The sequence below is a fragment of the Oncorhynchus mykiss genome, chromosome 16, assembly GCF_013265735.2.
Source record: "Oncorhynchus mykiss isolate Arlee chromosome 16, USDA_OmykA_1.1, whole genome shotgun sequence".
Taxonomy (NCBI): Eukaryota; Metazoa; Chordata; class Actinopteri; order Salmoniformes; family Salmonidae; genus Oncorhynchus; species Oncorhynchus mykiss.
In genome coordinates this window covers 2,655,174-2,677,591 of record NC_048580.1, presented here as the reverse complement: position 1 = coordinate 2,677,591, position 22,418 = coordinate 2,655,174, and the positions used below count along the sequence as shown (strand labels likewise).

General features: G+C 41.5%; 1 protein-coding gene across 6 annotated transcripts in view; it reads left to right on the top strand.

Annotated features, from left to right (window-relative positions):
• The window catches only part of vit (vitrin), a 107,081-nt gene that overhangs the window by 61,300 nt on the left and 23,363 nt on the right, over positions 1–22,418 (top strand). For 2 of the 6 annotated variants that reach the window (XM_036945955.1, XM_036945958.1), the window contains exons 7-14: positions 165–359; positions 1,964–2,011; positions 4,891–4,929; positions 6,902–6,952; positions 10,783–10,857; positions 11,626–11,691; positions 20,252–20,326; positions 22,320–22,397. In XM_036945955.1, the coding sequence (XP_036801850.1) occupies positions 165–359; positions 1,964–2,011; positions 4,891–4,929; positions 6,902–6,952; positions 10,783–10,857; positions 11,626–11,691; positions 20,252–20,326; positions 22,320–22,397 (627 nt within the window). The remainder of the gene's footprint in view (positions 1–164; positions 360–1,963; positions 2,012–4,890; positions 4,930–6,901; positions 6,953–10,782; positions 10,858–11,625; positions 11,692–20,251; positions 20,327–22,319; positions 22,398–22,418) is intronic. The other 4 variants (XM_036945959.1, XM_036945956.1, XM_036945957.1 and 1 more) reach the window with 3 other exon arrangements.

The window sequence follows — 22,418 nt, the reverse complement described above, 5'->3', positions numbered from 1 at the left end:
ATCTCTCTCTCCTCTCCTCTCCTCTCCTTATCTCTCTCCCCTCCCCTCCTCTCCTCCTTCCTCGCCTCCTCCCTCTTTCCTCACTTCCCCTCCACCTCTCCTCTCCTCTTCCCTCTCTTACCTCCCCTCCCCTCCTCAAACTCTCCTCTCCTCGTCTCTTTCAGGTCAGAAAGAGACCAAAGCCCCTGTGGTCACTACCGTAATGCCGGCTACAGCGCCAGAACCCACCAGGACTACCACACCTCCACCCACTACGGCCACCACCACACCTCCACCCACTACCACCACAACCCTCCCACCCACCACCACTACTACAACAGCCAAGCCCCGCGCTGCTGTCCACAAAGCCAGGGATACAGGTGAGTCACACTCAGAAACAAACATTGTGCTTTCAGGTTTATTGATATACGTTACATGTGATTTAATAAATCAAAATCAAATCAAATCAAATGTATTTATAAAGCCCTTCTTACATCAGCTGATATCTCAAAGTGCTGTACAGAAACCCAGCCTAAAACCCCAAACAGCAAGCCATGCAGGTGTTGAAGAACATTTGATTTGATTTGATTTAATGTACTTTTCTTCCAGATTAAATGTATGGCTCCATGTATGTTATGTGTATAGAGGTACTGAGATACAGAGTAACATGACTGACTCCATCCTTCTCTGCATCCCCTGATTGGCTAATGTAAGAACTGATCCAGTAATGTCAATCCTGATTGGCTAATGTAAGAACTGATCCAGTAATGCCAATCCTGATTGGCTAATGTAAGAACTGATCCAGTAATGCCAATCCTGATTGGCTAATGTAAGATCTGATCCAGTAATGCCAATCCTGATTGGCTAATGTAAGAACTGATCCAGTAATGCCAATCCTGATTGGCTAATGTAAGAACTGATCCAGTAATACCAATCCTGATTGGCTAATGTAAGAACTGATCCAGTAATACCAATCCTGATTGGCTAATGTAAGAACTGATCCAGTAATGTCAATCCTGATTGGCTAATGTAAGAACTGATCCAGTAATGCCAATCCTGATTGGCTAATGTAAGAACTTATCCAGTAATGCCAATCCTGATTGGCTAATGTAAGAACTGATCCAGTAATACCAATCCTGATTGGCTAATGTAAGAACTTATCCAGTAATGCCAATCCTGATTGGCTAATGTAAGAACTGATCCAGTAATACCAATCCTGATTGGCTAATGTATAACCAATCCATCAGTAGATCCACTTTAAGGACAGACGGTATGTCAGCTATCACCGTGGAGAATCCTTTACCTCGACCATCACGATCATGGATCATGTGCTGATTTGTACATTGTTGTGATGACGTTTTGAAACCACATTAGATCAGTCTCCCCGTGATCTCCCCGTGATTCTCTGTTTAATATTTCATCACGTCAAGATTTATCTCGTCACTCAAGTCAAATGAACACACAGTCAGATGATGATTATTAGGCATTGATAATAGACACCTGGCTACTTTTACTGCACATCACATGGGACAGGTATGTGGGGGATCTCCCTCCCCCTCTCTTTCTCTTTCTCTTGCTCCCTCCTTTCATCTCTCTCTCTTTCTCCCCCTTCCTCCACCTTCCTACCTCCCCCTCTCTCTCCCTCTCTCTCTCTCTCTCTCTCTCTGTCTCTCTCTCCCTCTCTCTCTCTCTCTCGCTCCCTCTCTCTCTCTCTCTCTCTCTCTCTCTCTCTCTCTCTCTCTCTCTCTCTCTCTCTCTCTCCCTGGGTTGACCATCTCTCTCTCTCTCTCTCTCCCTGGGTTGACCATCTCTCTCTCTTTCCCCCCTTTCCTACACCTTCCTATCCCCCCCCCCCTCTCTCTCTCTCCCTGGGTTGACCATCTCTCTCTCTTTCCCCCCTTTCCTACACCTTCCTACCCCCCCCCCCCCTCTCTCTCTCTCTCTCTCTCTCCCTGGGTTGACCATCTCTATCGCTCTGATCCAGACAGCAGTCATCCGTACTTTGCGTCTGTAGCAGCAGCCTCCAGTGCAAGTAAGTCCAGCCAGATGGTCTGTGGGGGTCTGTAGGTTGGTTGGTGATGGGTTGCTACTATTTACTGTGGGGGTCTGTAGGTTGGTTGGTGATGGGTTGCTGCTATTTACTGTGGGGGTCTGTAGGTTGGTTGGTGATGGGTTGCTGCTATTTACTGTGGGGGTCTGTAGGTTGGTTGGTGATGGGTTGCTGCTATTTACTGTGGGGGTCTGTAGGTTGGTTGGTGATGGGTTGCTGCTATTTACTGTGGGGGTCTGTAGTGTGTGTTGGTGATGGGTTGCTGCTATTTACTGTGGGGGTCCGTAGGTTAGTTGGTGATGGGTTGCTGCTATTTACTGTGGGGGTCTGTAGGTTGATTGGTGATGGGTTGCTGCTATTTACTGTGGGGGTCTGTAGGTTGGTTGGTGATGGGTTGCTGCTATTTACTGTGGGGGTCTGTAGTGTGTGTTGGTGATGGGTTGCTGCTATTTTTGTGGGGGTCTGTAGGTTGGTTGGTGATGGGTTGCTGCTATTTACTGTCGGGGTCTGTAGGTTGGTTGGTGATGGGTTGCTGCTATTTACTGTGGGGGTCTGTAGGTTGGTTGGTGATGGGTTGCTGCTATTTACTGTGGGGGTCTGTAGGTTGGTTGGTGATGGGTTGCTGCTATTTACTGTGGGGGTCTGTAGGTTGGTTGGTGATGGGTTGCTGCTATTTACTCTGAGGGTCTGTAGGTTGGTTGGTGATGGGTTGCTGCTATTTACTGTGGGGGTCTGTAGTGTGTGTTGGTGATGGGTTGCTGCTATTTACTGTGGGGGTCTGTAGTGTGTGTTGGTGATGGGTTGCTGCTATTTACTGTGGGGGTCTGTAGGTTGGTTGGTGATGGGTTGCTGCTATTTACTGTCGGGGTCTGTAGGTTGGTTGGTGATGGGTTGCTGCTATTTACTGTGGGGGTCTGTAGGTTGGTTGGTGATGGGTTGCTGCTATTTACTGTGGGGGTCTGTAGGTTGGTTGGTGATGGGTTGCTGCTATTTACTGTGGGGGTCTGTAGTGTGTGTTGGTGATGGGTTGCTGCTATTTACTGTGGGGGTCTGTAGTGTGTGTTGGTGATGGGTTGCTGCTATTTACTGTGGGGGTCTGTAGGTTGGTTGGTGATGGGTTGCTGCTATTTACTGTGGGGGTCTGTAGGTTGGTTGGTGATGGGTTGCTGCTATTTACTGTGGGGGTCTGTAGTGTGTGTTGGTGATGGGTTGCTGCTATTTACTGTGGGGGTCTGTAGTGTGTGTTGGTGATGGGTTGCTGCTATTTACTGTGGGGGTCTGTAGTGTGTGTTGGTGATGGGTTGCTGCTATTTACTGTGGGGGTCCGTATGTTAGTTGGTGATGGGTTGCTGCTATTTACTGTGGGGGTCTGTAGGTTGGTTGGTGATGGGTTGCTGCTATTTACTGTGGGGGTCTGTAGTGTGTGTTGGTGATGGGTTGCTGCTATTTACTGTGGAGGTCTGTAGGTTGGTTGGTGATGGGTTGCTGCTATTTACTGTGGGGGTCTGTAGGTTGGTTGGTGATGGGTTGCTGCTATTTACTGTGGGGGTCTGTAGTGTGTGTTGGTGATGGGTTGCTGCTATTTACTGTGGGGGTCCGTAGTGTGTGTTGGTGATGGGTTGCTGCTATTTACTGTGGGGGTCCGTAGTGTGTGTTGGTGATGGGTTGCTGCTATTTACTGTGGGGGTCCGTAGTGTGTGTTGGTGATGGGTTGCTGCTATTTACTGTGGGGGTCCGTAGTGTGTGTTGGTGATGGGTTGCTGCTATTTACTGTGGGGGTCCGTAGTGTGTGTTGGTGATGGGTTGCTGCTATTTACTGTGGGGGTCCGTAGTGTGTGTTGGTGATGGGTTGCTGCTATTTACTGTGGGGGTCCGTAGTGTGTGTTGGCTGCTGTTCGTTCGGGGGGGGGGGGGGCTGCACCGGTGTTTATGTGTGACTCTCTCGTATCTCGTGTTGTCACGTTTTATTCCTACATGGTCCCCATGGTAACCCAGGTGATGTCTTGTTGTTTTTATGTCCATCAGGATAATGCTTTATTTAAAAAATGTTAAAAAGATCTCGACGAATTGATAAATTACCTTCAACTTACATTCATCTTTGATTAAAGATGACATAGTCGGCTATCAATTGCACCAATCTCAAAGGTTAAGTTTGTCACAAATTATTTGACATAACTTTAATTGTTTTAAGGAGAAAAATGTAAAGGTAGTTGTTTGATGCTCTATTTTAAGTTCCTTTATGAATCTTAATCCCTGGCTTTGGCCGAAACAACAGAATGTGTTGTTGTTGTTGTCGTCGTCGTCGTCGTTGTTGTTGTTGTCGTTGTCGTTGTTGTTGTTGTCACGTGTTGTTGTTGTTGCTGTTGTTGTTGTTGTTGTCGCTGTTGTTGTTGTCGCTGTTGTTTGTTGTTGATGTCGTCGTTGTTGTTGTCACTTGTTGTAGTTGTCGCTGTTGTTGTTGTCGCTGTTGTTGTTGTTGTCGTTGTTGTCACTTGTTGTTGTTGTTGCTGTTGTTGTCGTTGTTGTTGTTGTCGCTGTTGTTGTTGTTGTTGTCACTTGTTGTTGTTGTTGCCGTTGTTGTTGTTGTTGTCGCTTGTTGTTGTTGTCGCTGTTGTTGTTGTCGCTGTTGTTGTTGTTGTTGTTGTTGTCACTTGTTGTTGTTGTTGCTGTTGTTGTCGTTGTTGTTGTTGTCGCTGTTGTTGTTGTTGTTGTCACTTGTTGTTGTTGTTGCCGTTGTTGTTGTTGCTGTTGTTGTCGCTGTTGCTGTTGCTGTCGTTGTCTTAGAAAGTAGTGCTACAGGTATTTCCAAGATTTTAATGTTAAAAGTACACATGATGTTATTCTCAACATTGCCTCTATAGGGCAGTCACAGAATGGCCACGGAAAGGTGACAGCCCAAGGTATGTTCCAACTTTCATTTGTTCTACGTAAGCAGTAGTTAGTTACTTATATTACTTACTTATAGTAATAGATGCAGTAGTTAGTTACTTATATTACTTACTTATAGTATTAGATGTAGTATTAGTAACTTATAGTATTAGATGTAGTATTAGTTACTTATAGTATTAGATGTAGTATTAGTTACTTATAGTACTAGATGTATTATTAGTTACTTATAGTATTAGATGAAGTATTAGTTATTTATAGTATTAGATGTAGTATTAGTTACTTATAGTATTAGATGTAATGCTAATTACTGTTATGTTTAGCTGTAGTATTAGTAACTTATTGTATTAGATGTAGTATTAGTTGTTTATAGTATTAGATGTAGTATTAGTAACTTATAGTATTAGATGTAGTATTAGTTATTTATAGTATTAGATGTAGTATTAGTAACTTATAGTATTAGATGTAGTATTAGTTACTTATAGTATTAGATGTAATGCTAATTACTGTTATGTTTAGCTGTAGTATTAGTAACTTATTGTATTAGATGTAGTATTAGTTGTTTATAGTATTAGATGTAGTATTAGTTGTTTATAGTATTAGATGAAGTATTAGTTACGTATAGTATTATATGTAGTATTAGTTACTTATAGTATTAGATGTAGTATTAGATAATTATAGTATTAGATGTAGTATTAGTAACTTATAGTATTAGATGTAGTATTAGTTACTTATAGTATTCAATAGAGTATTAGCTGCGTATGGTATTAGCTGTAGCATTAGTTACTTATAGTATTAGATGTGGTATTAGTTACTTATAGTATTAGCTGTAGTATTAGTTACTTATAGTATTAGATGTGGTATTAGTTACTTATAGTATTAGCTGTAGCATTAGTTACTTATAGTATTAGCTGTAGTATTAGTAACTTATAGTATTAGCTGTAGTATTAGCAACTTATAGTATTAGCTGTAGTATTAGTAACTTATAGTACTAGATGTAGTATTAGTAACTTATAGTATTAGCTGTAGTATTAGTAGCTTATAGTATTAGATGTAGTATTAGTAAGTTATAGTATTAGATGTAGTATTAGCAACTTATAGTATTAGCTGTAGTATTAGTTACTTATAGTATTAGCTGTAGTATTAGTAACTTATGGTATTAGATGTAGTATTAGTAACTTATAGTATTAGCTGTAGTATTAGTAACTTATAGTATTAGATGTAGTATTACCTACTTATAGTATTAGATGTAGTATTAGTAACTTATAGTATTAGATGTAGTATTACCTACTTATAGTATTAGATGTAGTATTAGTAACTTATAGTATTATATGTAGTATTACCTACTTATAGTATTAGATGTAGTATTACCTACTTATAGTATTAGGTGTAGTATTACCTACTTATAGTATTAGATGTAGTATTACCTACTTATAGTATTAGATGTAGTATTACCTACTTATAGTATTAGATGTAGTATTAGTAACTTATAGTATTAGATGTAGTATTACCTACTTATAGTATTAGATGTAGTATTACCTACTTATAGTATTAGATGTAGTATTAGTAACTTATAGTATTAGATGTAGTATTACCTACTTATAGTATTAGACGTAGTATTACCTACTTATAGTATTAGACGTAGTATTACCTACTTATAGTATTAGATGTAGTATTACCTACTTATAGTATTAGATGTAGTATTACCTATTTATAGTATTAGATGTAGTATTACCTACTTATAGTATTAGATGTAGTATTACCTACTTCTAGTATTAGATGTAGTATTACCTACTTATAGTATTAGCTGTTTTGTTTTATTGCCCTAGTTCTACGAAGCTTCATCAAATGAACATCTCATCTTCAAGCGTTGATTATTAAAATCTACTGTGTAGTGCTAGGGCAAAGAAATGAGATGAAATGAGATGAGCCTGAAATGAGCATCACTTTGACGTGTGTAAACCGGTATAAATGTCTCATTCAAAGCAATCAGAGGCGGTACCTACACCAGTAGGTTTCCATCACGAGCCAAAGCAGGTAATCACACCCTCGATATCATCCTGATGTCATCCTCTGTTTGTAGTCGTCTGCCTGTAGTCCTCTGTCTATAGTCCTCTGTCTGTAGTCGTCTGCCTGTAGTCGTCTGTCTGTGGTCCTCTGTCTGTAGCCCTCTGTCTGTGGTCCTCTGTCTGTGGTCCTCTGTCTGTCTGTAGTCCTCTGTCTGTGGTCCTCTGTCTGTAGCCCTCTGTCTGTAGTCCTCTGTCTATACTTCTCTGTCTGTAGTCGTCTGCCTGTAGTCGTCTGTCTGTGGTCCTCTGTCTGTAGCCCTCTGTCTGTGGTCCTCTGTCTGTGGTCCTCTGTCTGTCTGTAGTCCTCTGTCTGTGGTCCTCTGTCTGTAGCCCTCTGTCTGTAGTCCTCTGTCTATACTTCTCTGTCTATAGTCCTCTGTCTATAGTCCTCTGTCTGTAGTCCTCTGTCTATAGTCCTCTGTCTATAGTCCTCTGCCCTCCTCCCTCTACACCATCTGCCCTCCTCCCTCTACACCGTCTGCCCTCCTTCCTCTACACCGTCTGCCCTCCTCCCTCTACACCGTCTGCCCTCCTCCCTCTACACCGTCTGCCCTCCTCCCTCTACACACTGTCTGCCCTCCTCCCTCTACACCGTCTGCCCTCCTCCCTCTACACCGTCTGCCCTCCTCCCTCTACACCGTCTGCCCTCCTCCCTCTACCCCCTGTCTGCCCTCCTCCCTCTACCCCGTCTGCCCTCCTCCCTCTACACCGTCTGCCCTCCTCCCTCTACCCTCCTCCCTCTACACCGTCTGCCCTCCTCCCTCTACCCTCCTCCCTCTACACCGTCTGCCCTCCTCCCTCTACACCGTCTGCCCTCCTCCCTCTACACCGTCTGCCCTCCTCGCTCTACACACCGTCTGCCCTCCTCCCTCTACACCACTGGCCAGCCTAGGACTCTCTTTCTCTCTCAATCTTGTCTGTCTGTCTGTCTGTCTGTCTGTCTGTCTGTCTGTCTGTTTCACACACTGCTGGAGTTGTCTTCTTGTTTATATGTTCTCATATCCCTTCTCTTTTGTTATCTTTCTCAATCCTTTCTTTCTTCTCTGCCTGGGCTGTAATCCCCAGTCTCGGTTCCTCTGGTGTCTATGTGCACAGCTGTCTGTACTACCACGGTTACTAGATCCACTGTGGAGTACCGGAACTGGTCTGGAATGTTCTGGTCTGGACCAGTCCATGTTCTGTTGTCCTTAACCCAGACTCTGAGTCTGTGTCTGAGTCTGTGGCCCATTCACCTCCTGTCCTGTATCTGTTACTATGTCTGTATACCACTGGACCTCTCATCCCCCGAATCCTGTTGTCCTGATTAATCCCTCTCTGTCTGTCTGCCCTATCTGTGATCCCTCTTTCTCTCTCTCCCTCTCTCTCTCTCTCTCCCTCTCTCTCTCCCTCTCTCTCCCTCTCCCTCTCACTCTCTCCCTCTCTCCCCTCTCTCTCTCTCTCTCTCTCTCTCTCCCTCTCTCTCTCCCCCCTCTCTCCCTCTCCCTCTCTCTCTCCCTCTACCTCTCTCTTTCCCTCTCACCCTTCTCTCCCTCTCTCTCTCCCTCTGTCCTCTGTACCTCTCCCTCTCACCCTTCTCTCACTCTCTCTCTCCCTCTGTCCTCTGTACCTCTCCCTCTCACCCTTCTCTCCCTCTCTCTCTCCCCCCTCTCCTTCTGTCTCCCCCTCCTCTCCTTCTGTCTCCCCCTCTCCCTCTCCCCCTCTCCTTCTCTCTCTCTCTCTCTCTCTCTCTCTCCCCCTCTCTCTCTCCCCCTCTCTCTCCCCCCTCTCCTTCTCTCTCCCCCCTCTCTCTCTCCCCCCCTCTCCTTCTCCCCCCTCTCTCTCCTTCTCCCCCCTCTCTCTCCCCCTCCCTCTCTCCCCCTCTCTTTCTCCCTCTCCCCCCCCTCTCTCCCCCTCTCTTTCTCCCTCTCCCCCCCCCTCTCTCCCCCTCTCCTTCTCCCCCTCTCCTTCTCTCTCTCTCCCTCTCTCTCCCCCCTCTCTATCTCCCCCTCTCTCTCCCCCCTCTCCTTCTCTCTCCCCCCTCTCTCTCCCCCCCCTCTCCTTCTCCCCCCCTCTCTCTCCCCCCCTCTCTCTCCCCCTCCCTCTCTCCCCCTCTCTTTCTCCCTCTCCCCCCCCTCTCTCCCCCTCTCCTTCTCCCCCTCTCCTTCTCTCTCTCTCCCTCTCTCTCCCCCTCTCTCTCTCCCCCTCTCTCTCCCCCCTCTCCTTCTCTCTCCCCCCTCTCCCCCCCCCTCTCCTTCTCCCCCCCCTCTCTCTCCCCCTCCCTCTCTCCCCCTCTCTTTCTCCCTCTCCCCCCCCCCCTCTCTCCCTCTCCCTCTCACATACCCAACACATCTGATCACTGTGCCAAACATCTTGAATGGTTAGCAGTGTACTGCACTGTAGACCACTCCCTGATTTAGATGGATATTTGCATTGAGAAGAATGTATATAACAGTGTCTAGTTTTATATGGGATGTTTCACAGTGTCTAGTTTTATATGGGATGTTTTACAGTGTCTAGTTTTATATGGGATGTTTCACAGTGTCTAGTTTTATATGGGATGTTTCACAGTGTCTAGTTTTATATGGGATGTTTCACAGTGTCTAGTTTTATATGGGATGTTTCACAGTGTCTAGTTTTATATGGGATGTTTCACAGTGTCTAGTTTTATATGGGATGTTTCACAGTGTCTAGTTTTATATGGGATGTTTTACAGTGTCTAGTTTTATATGGGATGTTTTCTTAATGTTTTACATGGGCTGTTTTCTTAATGTTTTACATGAGCTGTTTTCGTAATGTTTTACATGGGCTGTTTTCTTAATGTTTTACATGGGCTGTTTTCTTAATGTTTTACATGAGCTGTTTTCTTCATGTTTTACATGGGCTGTTTTCTTAATGTTTTATATGGGCTGTTTTCTTAATGTTTTACACGGGCTGTTTTCTTAATGTTTTACATGGGCTGTTTTCTTAATGTTTTACATGAGCTGTTTTCGTAATGTTTTACATGGGCTGTTTTCTTAATGTTTTACATGGGCTGTTTTCTTAATGTTTTACATGAGCTGTTTTCTTAATGTTTTACATGGGCTGTTTTCTTAATGTTTTACATGAGCTGTTTTCTTAATGTTTTACATGGGCTGTTTTCTTAATGTTTTACATGAGCTGTTTTCGTAATGTTTTACATGGGCTGTTTTCTTAATGTTTTACATGAGCTGTTTTCTTAATGTTTTACATGGGCTGTTTTCTTAATGTTTTACATGAGCTGTTTTCTTAATGTTTTACATGGGCTGTTTTCTTAATGTTTTACATGAGCTGTTTTCTTAATGTTTTACATGGGCTGTTTTCTTAATGTTTTACATGAGCTGTTTTCTTAATGTTTTACATGGGCTGTTTTCTTAATGTTTTACATGAGCTGTTTTCTTAATGCTTTACATGGGCTGTTTTCTTAATGTTTTACATGAGCTGTTTTCTTAATGTTTTACATGTGCTGTTTTCTTAATGTTTTACATGAGCTGTTTTCTTAATGTTTTACATGGGCTGTTTTCTTGATGTTTTTATTAGACATAGAGGATGGCTTTAGTTGTTCAATGTAGCCTCATTATTTAATATTTCTAAAAGTTTCTCTGTCTGTTTTATTCTAGCCGCTACATTGTTATCTGATGGGAATGGACACAAGCCATTATGTCCATTCCATAGGAAAACAACCACTGCATAGTATTTAGCAACATATCCCCTATATAGTGCACTACTTGGGGAATAGGGCGCTATTTGGGATGCACCCTATGTCTATTATTCAGTCCCTGATGTTCTCTCTGCTGGGTACAGGTCTAAGGAGACCAGAGGCTGTCGGGTCTCCTACCATCAGGAGACAACCAGTCCCCGGCCACCACTCCGGGACAGGTCAGAGCTCAACCCACCCTAACCCCAACCTAGACACTCCCCTTCCCCCAGACGAGACACAGGTAGTGAGACCGGAGGCAGCAGGGTGACACCCCACAACTCACCCTACGCTAGGATACAACCAGCCCTAAACCTGCTGTCACACTTCCACATCAATCAATCATTTGATTTAGAAAGCCCTTTACAGTAACTCAGCCTTGGGGCCTCCCTGGGTTAGAGGTTATTAGGTAGGGGCCTCCCTGTGTTATAGGTTATTAGGTAGGGGCGGCCTCCCTGGGTTATGAGGTTATTAGGCAGGGGCCTCCCTGGGTTATAGGTAGGGGCCTCCCTGGGTTGTTAGGTAGGAGCCTCCCTGGGTTATTGGGTAGGGGCCACCCTGGGTTATTAGGTAGGGGCCTCCCTGGGTTATAGGTAGGGGCCACCCTGAGTTATAGGTAGGGGCCTCCCTGGGTGATTAGGTTGGGGCCTGATTACAGGCTCAAAATGGCTAGAAACAAGCCAGTCTATTCTTGTTCCCACTCCTCTTTCTATTCTGGTTAGAGCCAGTTTGCACTGTTCTGTGACGGGAGTAGTACACAGCTTTGTACGAGATCTGCAGTTTCTTGGCAATTTCTCTCATGGATTAGCCTTCATTTCTCTCTCCCTCCCTCTCTCCCTCTCTCCCCCCCTCCCTCTCCCCCTCTCCCTCTCTCCCTCCCTCTCTCCCTCCATCTCCCTCTCCCTCTCCCTCCCTCCCTCCCTCTCTCCCTCTCTCCCATTGCTGAGCAGCTTTCAACCGAGTTGTACAGATGGTCCCAGCAGAGAGGAACCAGCAGCAGCAACAGAACAACCCCAGTAAGTGTGTTTCAGCCACCTTGTTGCCATTACTCAAAACCTTTGAGGGATCCTGTTGCACTTCATATATCTGAGTACAGTTACTGAAAGTTAGTTTGTAGTGATTAATCAAACTGGGACCCCTCTCTTTTTCTAATGAGCCCTGCACATTACACACACACACACACACACACACACACACACACACACACACACACACACACACACACACACACACAGAGGAGCCTCTTAAAGAAGAAGTTACAGGTCTGTGAGAGCCAGAAATCTTGCTTGTTTGTAGGTGACCAAATACTTATTTTCCACCCCAATTTGCAAATAAATTCATAAAAACTCCTACAATGTGATTTTCTGGATTTTTTTTTCTCATTTTGTCTGTCATAGTCGAAGTGTACCTATGATGAAAATTACAGGCCTCTCTCATCTTTTTAAGTAGGAGAACTTGCACAATTGGTGACTGACTAAATACTTTTTTGCCCCACTGTATCTACATACCTATATAGACATACATACTTTTTTAGAATATACCTTTATTGTCCCCAAACCCTACCACCGATCCCCCAATTGGAGTTAACCAATAAACACTTAGGCTTCTACCTTCAGTTTATACATCGTAAACACATTTTACAGACACAGTCTATTTTACAATAGTTATATTTTGTTTGTTTTTAGTCCTTCCTCTATTTCTGATGTCCGTCCAGTTTGATTTCTATTTGTAACTGTGCTATTTCACAACATTTCTGAACCTATATACATTTTACAGACCCCGTATGTTTTACATTGGTTATCTTGTTGTTATTAGTCCCACCCTTCAGCTCCATTCAACCCCTCCCATCTATCTCTCAACACCATCCATTTTGGATTTCTATTTGCCATATATTTTTCAACTGTGCTGTGATGCTTCACAAAATTATTGAACCTTTCTATTCTCATAGCTTCTACAGATTGTAAATTGAAAATTAACATTTTTGCTAAAATAATTATTATATTATTGATTGATTGACTGTGGCTTTTCAAATCACCCATTATTGCTATCTGCAGCCATTCCTGGACCTGTGACCAAAAACTAGCTACATATGGACAATACCCCAAATAAATGATCTAATGACTCTGCCTCCTCACAGCAGAATCTGCAGAGCTGGGAAGATTGTATCCCCCATAGAAATAACATTCTATTGGTTGCAATAATTTTCTATAGTCATTTAAATAGGGCGGCAGGGTAGCCTAGTGGTTAGAGTGTAGAGGCGGCAGGGTAGCCTAGTGGTTAGAGTGTAGAGGCGGCAGGGTAGCCTAGTGGTTAGAGTGTAGGGGCGGCAGGGTAGCCTAGCGGTTAGAGTGTAGAGGCGGCAGGGTAGCCTAGTGGTTAGAGTGTAGAGGCGGCAGGGTAGCCTAGTGGTTAGAGTGTAGAGGCGGCAGGGTAGCCTAGTGGTTAGAGTGTAGAGGCGGCAGGGTAGCCTAGTGGTTAGAGTGTAGAGGCGGCAGGGTAGCCTAGTGGTTAGAGTGTAGAGGCGGCAGGGTAGCCTAGCGGTTAGAGTGTAGAGGCGGCAGGGTTGCCTAGCGGTTAGAGCGTTGGACTAGTAACCGGAAAGTTGTAAGTTCAAACCCCCGAGCTGACAAGGTACAAATCTGCCGTTCTACCCCTGAACAGGCCACTGTTCCTAGGCCGTCATTGAAAATAAGAATTTGTTCTTAATTAACTGACTTGCCGAGTTAAATAAAGGTGAAATAATAATGAAACATTTGAAGTTTTGTATCCGGCGTTGTTTTGAGTATCAATTCATAAACCTTGTCCAATTGAAAATTGAAAAATTCTCTTCTCAACTATTTTGCAATTTATATGGCACAGTTGTCCGTTTTTTGGTCCTTAAATGAAATTAGTAAATGTTTTTATTTATCACACTTTTCTTTAACCATTTATGGTCTTCAAAACAGGGCCGACATACAAGTTCCTTACTCTTTCTCCCTTCTACTTGCCTCTTCCATTTTTGTGGTAATGCTGCAATTAATTGGTTGTAATTGTGGGTAGAGCAGACATTTCCACATGTCTGTGTTAGCTGCATGTGTGACATAACTCCACTTGTCCTAGTTATGATATAATTCACAAAGATTATTCCTTTTTTTTTTTACATTTCTTCAAAAAAATACATTTGTTTTTAATCAATTAGTATATTTCAGTTTAACCACAATATTTGTTGTATTATTTGTTCTGTCTTTTCAGGTGGATTAAACTGACATTGCAACCAACTTTATAAGGATTGTTTAAAAAATTATGATATTTTGTAGATGATTTCCTTTTCAAACAACCGAAAGTGAGCAGGTGTAATCTGAATAAAGGGGAAAAGGCCCTTCCTGAATATAAGATGAGACATTCTTATCAATTTACTAGAGAACCAGTTTGGATTTACGTGTAACTTCTGTATGACTGACGCCTTTAGTGAGAGGTCTAATGCTTTAATATTTAATCATTTCTGCCCTCCAATTCCATAGTCGTTATATAAATAGGCCCTTTTAATTTTATCTGGCTTGCCATTCCAAATAAAATGGAATATTTTTTGTTCCTATAATTTAAAAAGCAGGTCACTAGGTGTAGGCAAGGCCATAAGCAAATAGGTAAACTGGGATATGACTAAAGAGTTAATCAGGGTTATTTCTCCACAAACAGACAGTTATTTTCCTTTTCATGGTAGTAAGATCTTATCTATTTTTGCTAACTTTCTATAAACATTTATTGGAGTGAGATAATTTATTTATTTAGGATTTGTATACCGAGTATGTCCACATCCCCGTCAAACCATTTATTTGGTAAACTACACGGTAATGTAAAAGTTTAATTGTTTAGTGATCCAATACGTAATATAGTACACTGATCATAATTTGGTTTTAGTCCAGAGGTTAGAAAAATGATCTAGATCCTCTATGAGGCCGTGGAGAGATTCTAATTCTAAAATGATCTAGATCCTCTATGAGGCCGTGGAGAGATTCTAATTCTAAAATGATCTAGATCCTCTATGAGGCCGTGGAGAGATTCTAATTCTAAAATGATCTAGATCCTCTATGAGGCCGTGGAGAGATTCTAATTCTAAAATGATCTAGATCCTCTATGAGGCCGTGGAGAGATTCTAATTCTAAAATGATCTAGATCCTCTATGAGGCCGTGGAGAGATTCTAATTCTAAAATGATCTAGATCCTCTATGAGGCCGTGGAGAGATTCTAATTCTAAAATGATCTAGATCCTCTATGAGGCCGTGGAGAGATTCTAATTCTAAAATGATCTAGATCCTCTATGAGGCCGTGGAGAGATTCTAATTCTAAAATGATCTAGATCCTCTATGAGGCCGTGGAGAGATTCTAATTCTAAAATGATCTAGATCCTCTATGAGGCCGTGGAGAGATTCTAATTCTAAAATGATCTAGATCCTCTATGAGGCCGTGGAGAGATTCTAATTCTAAAATGATCTAGATCCTCTATGAGGCCGTGGAGAGATTCTAATTCTAAAATGATCTAGATCCTCTATGAGGCCGTGGAGAGATTCTAATTCTAAAATGATCTAGATCCTCTATGAGGCCGTGGAGAGATTCTAATTCTAAAATGATCTAGATCCTCTATGAGGCCGTGGAGAGATTCTAATTCTAAAATGATCTAGATCCTCTATGAGGCCGTGGAGAGATTCTAATTCTAAAATGATCTAGATCCTCTATGAGGCCGTGGAGAGATTCTAATTCTAAAATCATCCAGATCCTCTATGAGGCCGTGGAGAGATTCTAATTCTAAAATGATCTAGATCCTCTATGAGGCCGTGGAGAGATTCTAATTCTAAAATGATCTAGATCCTCTATGAGGCCGTGGAGAGATTCTAATTCTAAAATGATCTAGATTCTCTATGAGGCCGTGGAGAGATTCTAATTCTAAAATGATCTAGATCCTCTATGAGGCCGTGGAGAGATTCTAATTCTAAAATGATCTAGATCCTCTATGAGGCCGTGGAGAGATTCTAATTCTAAAAGTATCTAGATCCTCTATGAGGCCGTGGAGAGATTCTAATTCTATAAGTATCTAGATCCTCTATGAGGCCGTGGAGAGATTCTAATTCTATAAGTATCTAGATCCTCTATGAGGCCGTGGAGAGATTCTAATTCTAAAATGATCTAGATCCTCTATGAGGCCGTGGAGAGATTCTAATTCTAAAATGATCTAGATCCTCTATGAGGCCGTGGAGAGATTCTAATTCTAAAATGATCTAGATCCTCTATGAGGCCGTGGAGAGATTCTAATTCTATAAGTATCTAGATCCTCTATGAGGCCGTGGAGAGATTCTAATTCTAAAAGTATCTAGATCCTCTATGAGGCCGTGGAGAGATTCTAATTCTAAAATGATCCAGATCCTCTATGAGGCCGTGGAGAGATTCTAATTCTAAAATGATCTAGATCCTCTATGAGGCCGTGGAGAGATTCTAATTCTAAAATGATCTAGATCCTCTATGAGGTCGTGGAGAGATTCTAATTCTAAAATCATCCAGATCCTCTATGAGGCCGTGGAGAGATTCTAATTCTAAAATGATCTAGATCCTCTATGAGGCCGTGGAGAGATTCTAATTCTAAAATGATCTAGATCCTCTATGAGGCCGTGGAGAGATTCTAATTCTAAAATGATCTAGATCCTCTATGAGGCCGTGGAGAGATTCTAATTCTAAAATGATCTAGATCCTCTATGAGGCCGTGGAGAGATTCTAATTCTAAAATGATCTAGATCCTCTATGAGGCCGTGGAGAGACTCTAATTCTAAAATCATCCAGATCCTCTATGAGGCCGTGGAGAGATTCTAATTCTAAAATGATCTAGATCCTCTATGAGGCCGTGGAGAGATTCTAATTCTAAAATGATCTAGATCCTCTATGAGGCCGTGGAGAGATTCTAATTCTAAAATCATCCAGATCCTCTATGAGGCCGTGGAGAGATTCTAATTCTAAAATCATCTAGATCCTCTATGAGGCCGTGGAGAGATTCTAATTCTAAAATCATCTAGATCCTCTATGAGGCCGTGGAGAGATTCTAATTCTAAAATCATCTAGATCCTCTATGAGGCCGTGGAGAGACTCTAATTCTAAAATGATCTAGATCCTCTATGAGGCCGTGGAGAGATTCTAATTCTAAAATCATCCAGATCCTCTATGAGGCCGTGGAGAGATTCTAATTCTAAAATGATCTAGATCCTCTATGAGGCTGTGGAGAGATTCTAATTCTAAAATGATCTAGATCCTCTATGAGGCCGTGGAGAGATTCTAATTATAAAATCATCTAGATCCTCTATGAGGCCGTGGAGAGATTCTAATTCTAAAATCATCCAGATCCTCTATGAGGCCGTGGAGAGATTCTAATTCTAAAATCATCCAGATCCTCTATGAGGCCGTGGAGAGATTCTAATTCTAAAATCATCTAGATCCTCTATGAGGCCGTGGAGAGATTCTAATTCTAAAATGATCTAGATCCTCTATGAGGCCGTGGAGGGATTCTAATTCTAAAATCATCTAGATCCTCTATGAGGCCGTGGAGAGATTCTAATTCTAAAATCATCTAGATCCTCTATGAGGCTGTGGAGAGATTCTAATTCTAAAATCATCCAGATCCTCTATGAGGCCGTGGAGAGATTCTAATTCTAAAATGATCTAGATCCTCTATGAGGCCGTGGAGAGATTCTAATTCTAAAATGATCTAGATCCTCTATGAGGCCGTGGAGAGATTCTAATTCTAAAATCATCTAGATCCTCTATGAGGTCATGGAGAGATTCTAATTCTAAAATCATCCAGATCCTCTATGAGGTCATGGAGAGATTCTAATTCTAAAATCATCTAGATCCTCTATGAGGTCATGGAGAGACTCTAATTCTAAAATCATCCAGATCCTCTATGAGGTCATGGAGAGATTCTAATTCTAAAATCATCCAGATCCTCTATGAGGCCGTGGAGAGACTAATTCTAAAATCATCCAGATCCTCTATGAGGCCGTGGAGAGACTCTAATTCTAAAATCATCCAGATCCTCTATGAGGTCATGGAGAGATTCTAATTCTAAAATCATCCAGATCCTCTATGAGGTCATGGAGAGACTCTAATTCTAAAATCATCCAGATCCTCTATGAGGTCATGGAGAGATTCTAATTCTAAAATCATCCAGATCCTCTATGAGGCCGTGGAGAGATTCTAATTCTAAAATCATCCAGATCCTCTATGAGGCCGTGGAGAGATTCTAATTCTAAAATCATCCAGATCCTCTATGAGGCCGTGGAGAGACTCTAATTCTAAAATCATCCAGATCCTCTATGAGGTCATGGAGAGATTCTAATTCTAAAATCATCCAGATCCTCTATGAGGTCATGGAGAGACTCTAATTCTAAAATCATCCAGATCCTCTATGAGGTCATGGAGAGATTCTAATTCTAAAATCATCCAGATCCTCTATGAGGCCGTGGAGAGATTCTAATTCTAAAAGTATCTAGATCCTCTATGAGGCCGTGGAGAGATTCTAATTATAAAATCATCCAGATCCTCTATGAGGCCGTGGAGAGATTCTAATTCTAAAATCATCTAGATCCTCTATGAGGCCGTGGAGAGATTCTAATTCTAAAATGATCTAGATCCTCTATGAGGTCATGGAGAGATTCTAATTGTGGTTTTAAATGAAAACATGAATCATCAGTGTACAATGACACCTTAGTTTTTAATCACTGATTTCTAATCCCTTAATATTATTGTAGGATCTGATTTTAACAGCTAACATTTCGATGGCAATAATAAATAGGTATGCCGATAGTGGACAACCTTGTTTTACTCCTCTAGATAGTTTAAACCTTTGATAAGTAGCCATTATTTACTATTTTACACCTGCTGGTTGCATTTTCTAAGAGATTCACCAAAATGTTTATATTCCAGGCATTTATATATAAACTCCAGTCGTACTTTATCAAAAGTCTTTTCAAAGTCAGCTATGAAAACCAGGCCTGGTTTCCCCGATTTTTCATAGTATTCTATTGTTTCCAGTACTTGTCTTATATTATCTCCAATGTATCGTCCATGTAAAAAACCTGTCTGATTAGGATGAATAGTATCTGACAATACTTTTTTAATTCTATGCGCCAAGCATTTTGCTAGGATTTTTGCATCACAACACTGAAGTGTAAGAGGTCTCCAATTTTTTAAATGGACTGGATCTTTATATGTACCACTTGGGTCCTGTTTCAGTAATAATGATATCAGACCTTCTTGTTGCGTGTCTGATAATCTACCATTTATATAGGAGTGGTTATAACAAGCCAACAATGGTCCTCTGAGTATATCAAAAAAAGTTTAGTATACTTCCACTGGTCTGCCATCCAGCCCTGGAGTTTTGTATACTACCACTAGTGTGCCATCCAGCCCTGGAGTTTTCCCATCCTTAAAGGCCCCAATTGCCTCAAGCAGTTCCTCCTCTGTAATTTGGCCTTCACATGAGTCTTTCTGTACAGATGTTAATTTTATATTATTATTAGGAAAAAAATCCATACAATTACTTTCAGTTAGTGGAGATGGAGGAGACTGAAACGAAAACATATTCTTAAAGTACTTTACTTCCTCCTTCAAAATATCATTTGGTGAATCATGCGTGACTCCATCATTTGTAACAAGTTTTAATAAAAACATTTTGGTAGCATTTCTATATTGAAGATTGAAAAATAATTTGGTTCATTTCTCCCCATATTCCATCCAGTTAGCTTTATTTTTATAATATATTACACTGGACCTTTCTTAAGTTCCTCCATTTGTTTTTCCTCTAACTTATCCTGTGGCTCTATGGTACAGTTTTTATTGCCATCTAACTGTATTTAAGACCGTATTAAAATATCCCACCATAATAATAGAGTCTAGTGTTGCTTGTAAATTCTTATATATATTTTCAAAGAAGCTTGGATCATCATTATTCAGACTGTATAGGTTAATAAGCCATATATGTTTATTGTCCAATAACATATTTAAAATCATCCATCTACCTTGATGATCTGTTCGGACAATTTGCACATTTGGATCAACCTGACTGTTAATTAAAACCATCACCCGATTTTGGATTTCTTTGCCCCCTGGGAGAAGTATATTTCGCCCCCTCAGTTCTTTTTCCACAAAACTTCATCTAAAATTGTTGAATGAGTTTCCTGTAAATAATAGATATTACATGCCTTCTCTTTTAGCCAGGTAAATACTGATGGTCTTTTCTTATTATCTGCTAGGCCATTACAATTGTAACTGGCTATACTTATTTCACCACCTATGATAATGAGACACAACTTTTAATTCTATTTATCAAAATATATGTTTGTAAACGTACCATTAAAAAGTAACATGATGATTGAGTGTCTATATAGCTGTACCATTATATTTGCATTGCTACTAAGTAAACCTCCAATTGGTCCCCACCATTCCACCCGCTGAAAGCCCTCCTCATCCCGAGCTGGGTTGTCATGACATCACAACATATCATCACACTGCTTGTCCATCATGAACGCAATATTCTAATCTTACCCCTCCCCCTCTCAGCTTTGGCTCGTAGGGATAGGCCGCCCACTTCCTTCGCACGACCTGATTGGTACCCTGGAGCGAGACGGCCAACAGGTACTAAAAGACGAGGAAAATCATTCCTCCTAAATAAGAATACTTCAACAGATCATAAATACTTCATAACAAAGACTAAATACATGAAACAATTCCAAAACCAATCTAGTTAACATTCTGCTAAAAATGGTCATAATCAAAGCATAATGTAAATCCTAAACTAACATGATTAAAGTATCTTCATAACACACCGTTGTAAAACGTTTCACAGTATCAACCCATCTAGTTATTGTATTCTGAGTGTTGGCTTTTAATCCCTCTGCCAGTCAAAAGTTTGGACACACCTACTGATTCAATTGTTTGTCTTTATGTTTTACTATTTTCTACATTGTGGAATAGTAGTGAAGACATCAAAACTATGAACGAACACATATGGAATCATGTAGTAACCAAAAAAGTGTTAAACAAATCAAATTATATTTTATATTTGAGAGTCTTCAAAGTAGCCAGCCTTTGCCTTGATGACAGCTTTGCACACTCTTAGCATTCTCTCAACCAGCTTCACCTGGAATGCTTTTCCACCAATCTCGAAGGATTTCCCACATATGCTGAGCACTTATTGGCTGCTTTTCCTTAACTCTCCAGTCCAACTCATCCCAAACCATCTCAATTGGGTTGAGGTCGGGGGATTGTGGAGGCCAGGTCATCAACTCCATCACTCTCCTTCTTGGTCAAATAGCCCTTACACAGCCTGGTGGTGTGTTGGGTCATTGTCCTGTTGAAAATCAAATGATAATTCCACTAAGTGCAAACCAGAAGGGATTGCGTATCGCGGCAGAATGCTGTGGTAGCCATACTGGTTAAGTGTGCCTTGAATTCTAAATAAATCACTGACAGTGTCACTAGCAAAGCACCATCACACCTCCTCCATGCTTCATGGTGGGAACCACACATGCGGAGATCATTCGTTCACCTACTCTGCATCTCACAAAGACACGGCGGTTGGAACCAAAAATGTCACATTTGGACTCCAGACCAAAGGGCAAATTCCACCAGTCTAATGTCCATTGCTCTTGTTTCTTGGCCCAAGCAAGTCTCTTCTTCTTGTTGGTGTCCTTTAGTAGTGGTTTCTTTGCAGCAATTCAACCATGAAGGCCTGATTCACACAGTCTCCTCTGAACAATTGATGTTGAGATCAATGAGATGTGTCTGTTACTTGAACTCTGTGAAGCATTTATTTAGGCTGCAATCTGAGGTGCAGTTAACTCTAAGGAACTTATTGTCTGCAGCAGAGGTAACTCTGGGTCTTCCTTTCCTGTGGCGGTCCTCATGAGAGCCAGTTTCATCAAAGCGCTTGATGGTTTTAGCGACTGCACTTGAAGAAGCTTTAAAAGTTCTTGAAATGTTCCACATTGACTGACCTTCATGTCTTAAAGTAATGGACTGTCATTTATCTTTGCTTATTTGAGCTGTTCTTGCCATAATATGGTATTTTACCAAATAGGACTATCTTCTGTATACCCCCTTACCTTGTCACAACACAGCTGATTGGCTCAAATGCATTAAGAAGGATAGAAATTCCACAAATGAACTTAACAAGGCACACCTGTTAATTTAAATGCATTCCAGGTGACTACCTCATGAAGCTGGTTGAGAGAATGCCAAGAGTGTGTAAAGCTGTCATCAAGGCAAAGGGTTAACATTTTGAAGAATCTCAAATATAAAATATATTTTGATTTATTTAACATTTTAACTCAATGGTTGTGATTCAATATACGTTATTTCATCGTTTTGATGTCTTTACTCTTATTCTACAATGTAAGAAATAGTACAAATAAAGAAAAACCCTGGAATGAGTAGCTGTGTCCAAACTATTAACTGGTACTGTACACCAGAGTAGTGGTCAAGACCCATTTCAATACATGTCAATTGTCTACAAGTGTCCTGTGTCCAATGTATTTCAAATATATTGGAATTCAGAACTAAGCCCGACTCTTATCAAGCGTCTTAGCCTTTACTAATATAATGTCTTCCCTCTCTGCTGTACATTCAGACGTAAGTCAAGCAGCTCCAGATTCAGGCTACACGTGGAGTGAGGCGGAGACAGCGCCAGAGATGACAGGTAAGTCAGGTAACCACCACCTTACCAGTC